This window comes from Diprion similis, chromosome 3, assembly GCF_021155765.1.
Source record: "Diprion similis isolate iyDipSimi1 chromosome 3, iyDipSimi1.1, whole genome shotgun sequence".
NCBI classification, from domain to species: Eukaryota; Metazoa; Arthropoda; class Insecta; order Hymenoptera; family Diprionidae; genus Diprion; species Diprion similis.
In genome coordinates, this window is record NC_060107.1 from 12,591,758 (window position 1) to 12,596,532 (window position 4,775).

General features: G+C 38.8%; 1 protein-coding gene across 1 annotated transcript; it reads right to left on the minus strand.

Moving 5' to 3' along the window:
- Positions 1-237: 237 nt before the first annotated feature.
- On the minus strand, positions 238-3,858 carry LOC124404504 (pre-mRNA-processing factor 17). The gene is made up of 8 exons (XM_046878673.1): positions 3,537-3,858; positions 3,247-3,463; positions 2,145-2,471; positions 1,838-2,052; positions 1,513-1,776; positions 1,313-1,446; positions 735-956; positions 238-528 (listed from the first exon to the last, which is right to left on the minus strand). The coding sequence occupies exons 1-8, from the start codon at positions 3,735-3,737 to the stop codon at positions 351-353; spliced, it is 1,758 nt and encodes a 585-aa protein (XP_046734629.1). The 5' UTR covers positions 3,738-3,858; the 3' UTR covers positions 238-350.
- Between the last annotated feature and the right edge of the window lie 917 nt (positions 3,859-4,775).

Below are 4,775 nucleotides of genomic sequence, written 5' to 3' on the forward strand. Positions count from 1 at the left end.
TGACTGAAAAGTCAAGTGTGTAAGGGTGGACGCATCCCTTACAGATTGTCTCGATTTTCTTCTCCCATAATGGCGAAGAAACTCCATTGGTAGTAGACGAATAAATAACGGATGGGAAAATAAAATGACACTAATCATTGATTTCTTCAATAAAATTCATTATCTGATAAAAAATAATGCAAACTAACCAGTGATACAGTTTCAAGTTACAAGGAATTCCAGTATGTACTCAAGTAGAAAAGAAACAGAATCGTCAATTTATGTACATGTTCGATATTACGCTTAGTTATACAATATACAAATTGTTTCTTCATTTTATTTTCATTTTCGTATACAACTGAATTGTGATTCTAATCCCAATACTTGATTTTACCATCCCAGCCAGCTGTTGCAAGGCGAGACGGTTCATGAGGGTGCCAAAGAGTCGAGATGCAAACACCGTCGTGAGCTTTCCACTTTTTGTACAGTTTGGTCGTCTTCCAGTCCCATATGTAACATTTACCGTCTGCGTCTCCGGAAACCAGATAGCTGTAAATAAAATAATGTTGATGCGTATAACAAATGAATCATAGGGAATGAATACCCACCATAGGGCTGTGCAATTAATCTAATTATCTTGTTTTCTTTTATAATTTATCGTTTCTTCGGCAAATCGATAAATCGGCTGTTTCAGTTAACCGATTCTCGATTAATTGCATAGTCTTACGTAATGTACAAGCGGTACAAAGGCTTACCTCATATCTGGAGAAAAGTCGAGTCCGCAAGCATATCCAGCAACCATATGCCCGGTAAAAGTTTTCTTGCGGTTCATTTTGAACCGATTAAGAGCCGAGAATATCACGATCTTATTGTCCATACTTTGGCAGGCCAGCCACTTTTGGTTTGGAGATGGAGTAACAGCTGGCATCGAGTGCATTGTCGGATCGGCTATGTACTTCATGTCTACCGGAATGTCCCTACAAAATGTATTTTCAGTTATAATATTGAGAATTGTGCTCATAGTGTGCTAAACAAAGTTTTCTTGTGGGGCTAACCATTCATATATTTCTGTGTACCGCAGATTTCAGGAATGCACGATTTAGAAAAATTTCACATGATTTCAAAGATTTTAAAACATTCAAATGGTTTCAACAGAATATTTATATATCCTTTAGATTTGAAAGGATTCCAACAAATTTCACGGAATTCCAAAGATTACCAATGATTTCATAAGATTGTAATGAATTTTAATATTTCACAAGATTTCTGATGATTTCACGAGTGGTGTAAACCACATTTTGAAGATGGTTAACCCCTCTCATTTCTAACATACCATTCCCACACTCTGAGACTTTTGTCGTCTGAAGTTGTGACGAATCTTCGATTTTCATCAACGAATGTAATGGTGTTGACAGCACCCAAGTGCCTGTCGTATTCTTGAGTAATCTCACCAGACCTAATATCCCACTAATGAAGAGAAAGTTACATCAATTAAATTGGGTCGTTTCATACTGCAACACTCATGTTACTTACACAAATGATTTTTTTATCGCTTGTTCCAGCTACAAACAGATGCTGCTTGTCTGGATCAGGATTGAACTTTGCACAATAGGGTATTTTCCGACTGGTAAAACGGCTGAGACAAGCCCCAGTCTCAGTATCCCAAAGTTTAACATATCTGTCATAGCCGGCAGACAGAAACCGTTTTCCATCATTGTCAAAACTGACATCTCGCACAGCCTGTCGATGTCCATAATAAGTACGAACACACCGCCTGTCTTTGTACACCTCCCACAGCTGTGAGAATAAATAAAACATTAGTTACAGCATGAGGCATTGTGCTCTATTGGCTGCTCACCTTGACTCTACAGTCCATGCTGCAGGAAAGAAGCAAATGCGCCGTTCGTGGGAACCACCGAATTTGAGAAATACCCTTGGTGTGTCCTTCCCAAGTGTGAATTTGGGATTTTGGCAAGAAACATCGATCGGGTGGTGATTCTGACCGTAGATTGACACCCACATCTTGTGGTGCGTGCAAGAATGATCGACCTTGGTAATCCACACTATCTTTGACTGAAAAAGAGTTAATAATGATGTATTCGACATCGAGCAAGAATTCAGCAATCAGGATTCCAGATAGATGATGATCAGCAAATCAAACTCACTGTGCAGCACAGTCTTCTCTTCAAGGGGTTTATCTTCGGTCTGTTTGCCCCTCTTATTTCTTTTGGCTAAGATCTCTTCAAGTTCAGCAGCTTCCTCCTCGGTAGGTTTTATCACTCGTCTTTCGTCTACATAGCCTCCCCAAGGACCCAAGAATCCTTCAATATCGGCTGGATCATTGTTTCTGTTTCTTTTTCTTTTGTCTGCAGGCCTCAATTCTGTATTCTCAAATACTGTCTTTGCTCCAGTCTCTTCGGCAGCCTCTTTTGCGCCAACGAGAGTTTTTCCTTCTTCTGTACTACCATCAACTGTTGGATCCAGTGCGTAACCTGATAAATGAAAGTTTTCCCTTTAAATAAACTTCACTCTCAAGGGTTACAGAATTGATGAACAATAGGGTGTTTAGTTTGAAATGAACTTTTTTTTCACACCCACCTGATAAACTTGTATATTGCCAAAGAAAAATCCGAGCGGAAAGATATCGCTTAAATGCAATTTGAAAAATTTGCTATCAAAATTCTATGTTTCCCCATTAAATAGCATGGAATAGATTTCATTTTTTTCAAATTCTTAATACTCCACTGCATTTACTGATGTAAACTTAATCGTGGTGGGATTTTCTAGAGAATGTCATTTCCGAAAAGTGCCATTCAGGGTTTTGTTGTACACTCAATAATTTAGGCACTAAAGACATTTAAAAAGGAACTTTTACACAACGTTAACTTTCAAGACTCGTAACTTGTGAAGCCACTGAGCATTTTTATAAAGAATTGAATTGCCTACAAATTTGCCATAAAGATTTGTATTGTAAAGCCAGTGGATTATCCACGAAATACATTTAGAGATTATTTTATGCACAAAACTGACCTGAGTATCACAACTTGCGAACCATTTGAGCTATAGATGTCAAGAAAATGCGGCTCAGTGATGACAATTGAAAAAACAAATTGAAAGTTATTTTATACTATTTAAGTAAAATTGGATGTAACGTCGGTATCCGTTGGAGAAAATTTTATTTATGTTATGGACAAGTTTTTCAGGTGGAGTTCGGAATGAAAATTTTGTATCGAAACACCCTAAGGAAAAATCATGCGTAATACTGACCGTAACTAGCAAAAGTTCGACGCTGGTTTTCGAACTGAAATTCACTGATATGTGCTTGTTCTACGTATCCAGAGAGCATATTTTTTGTCGCTCTCTGCTGCTGCGTTTTGAACGGATTATCCGGTCCTACATCAGGTGCAAAGAGTTCCTCAAATTTAGGATTGTGCATTACCTCTTTCGACGTAGAATCTATGTGTCGGACGCATAATTCTGTACCCTAATAAATAATTAAAATTTTATAATTAACAATGCCAATTCGATCACAAGGTGACATAAATATATTTATTTACCGTTGGAATAACTTCTGGGGCTAATCTGACTTGAAGGGCGAGGGAAGATATGGATTTCCCTCCAGGCAATGGTTTCAAATGTACTTCTTCGTCAGTAGGAACTTTCGAATCGTTAACCTCAGTCTCTGTTTCATGGACACTTGGCGCTTCTTCGGATTCACTGTTATCATCGCTACTCGCATACTCTCTGAGTGCGAGCATTTTCTACGTTAATCGTCGTCACTTTTAACCCAGAAATTATAATCGAGCAGGATCTATTTGCTGAACGGTACTTCGTTGGTCGTATACTAGTGACGTTTAGTAAATATAACCAAACATAACTCCACACTTCGACTCTCTGAAGCATCGCATTTGGTTGGTGTAGTTTACTGGTTGAAGACTTCTCAAAGTGACGCTAGCATCGAACTTCCATTCAATTGCTTCCATCTAGCCTCACATGAGGAGAACCTAGAAAATACACTGTAATGTATTTATTACCGATCAAATGTTTTTGGCGTGTTCATTTACCATCCGAGTCGTAACTGATGTGAGGCTGGATTTTAACACTGCAGTGCACTGCAGCGACATGCCGTCGGCGGGAAAAATCTAGTTCTATGGTACCGACATAACTGCATAATGCCGCACATCCAAACTCACGTAATTACGACAATGTATCTTAATGAGATTTTTTTATTCAAAGAATGTAAGACTCTGAAATTGTTAATTGGAAGTGTAATATAATAGGGAATATTGAAAAATGGGATGGAGTGGCTGATTTCGTGAACAGACTGCACGCGATCGATTCCTCGACATCTTTAGTTTTTTGGCTGTATATTTTGATCCGTTGCTCGCAGCGTATTGGGGCTGCGAATAGTCGATTTCTCTCGAAAAATTACGTCGAAATAACGCCTCAAAGAATCAATTGCGGCTCTTTTCAGAATCATCGAAATTTTCGCCGACAATACGAAGGGGTTAGCCTTACTTTTTTTCTGATTTTCGGAGCCGAAAATTTTCCGTCTCGGAATCGATTCGTACGACCCTTTCTAAGCTAATTCGACACCAAGTAACTCAGAAACACAGCAAAAAAAGCGTAGGACCAACAGGACAGAAATGACGACAAGAAGACGGGCAGCAGAAAAATGAAGAAAATACGTCGTTCGTTTTTTGGCTGTAACTTTCGATCCGTTGCTCGCAGCGCATTCAGCCTGCGGTTGATCGTTATCTTTCGCAAAATTACGTCAGAATAGCGCCTCATCTAAT

What these genes read in the sequence shown, in the direction of transcription:
- LOC124404504 (XM_046878673.1), bottom strand. Translation starts at nt 3,737, where the DNA reads ATGCTCGCACTCAGAGAGTATGCGAGTAGCGATGATAACAGTGAATCC. An exon ending in AGAGAAGACTGTGCTGCACA is followed by an intron (nt 2,053 to 2,144) that starts GTGAGTTTGATT and finishes ACTCTTTTTCAG; the next exon opens with TCAAAGATAGTGTGGATTAC. An exon ending in GCGATAAAAAAATCATTTGT is followed by an intron (nt 1,447 to 1,512) that starts GTAAGTAACATG and finishes TCTCTTCATTAG; the next exon opens with TGGGATATTAGGTCTGGTGA.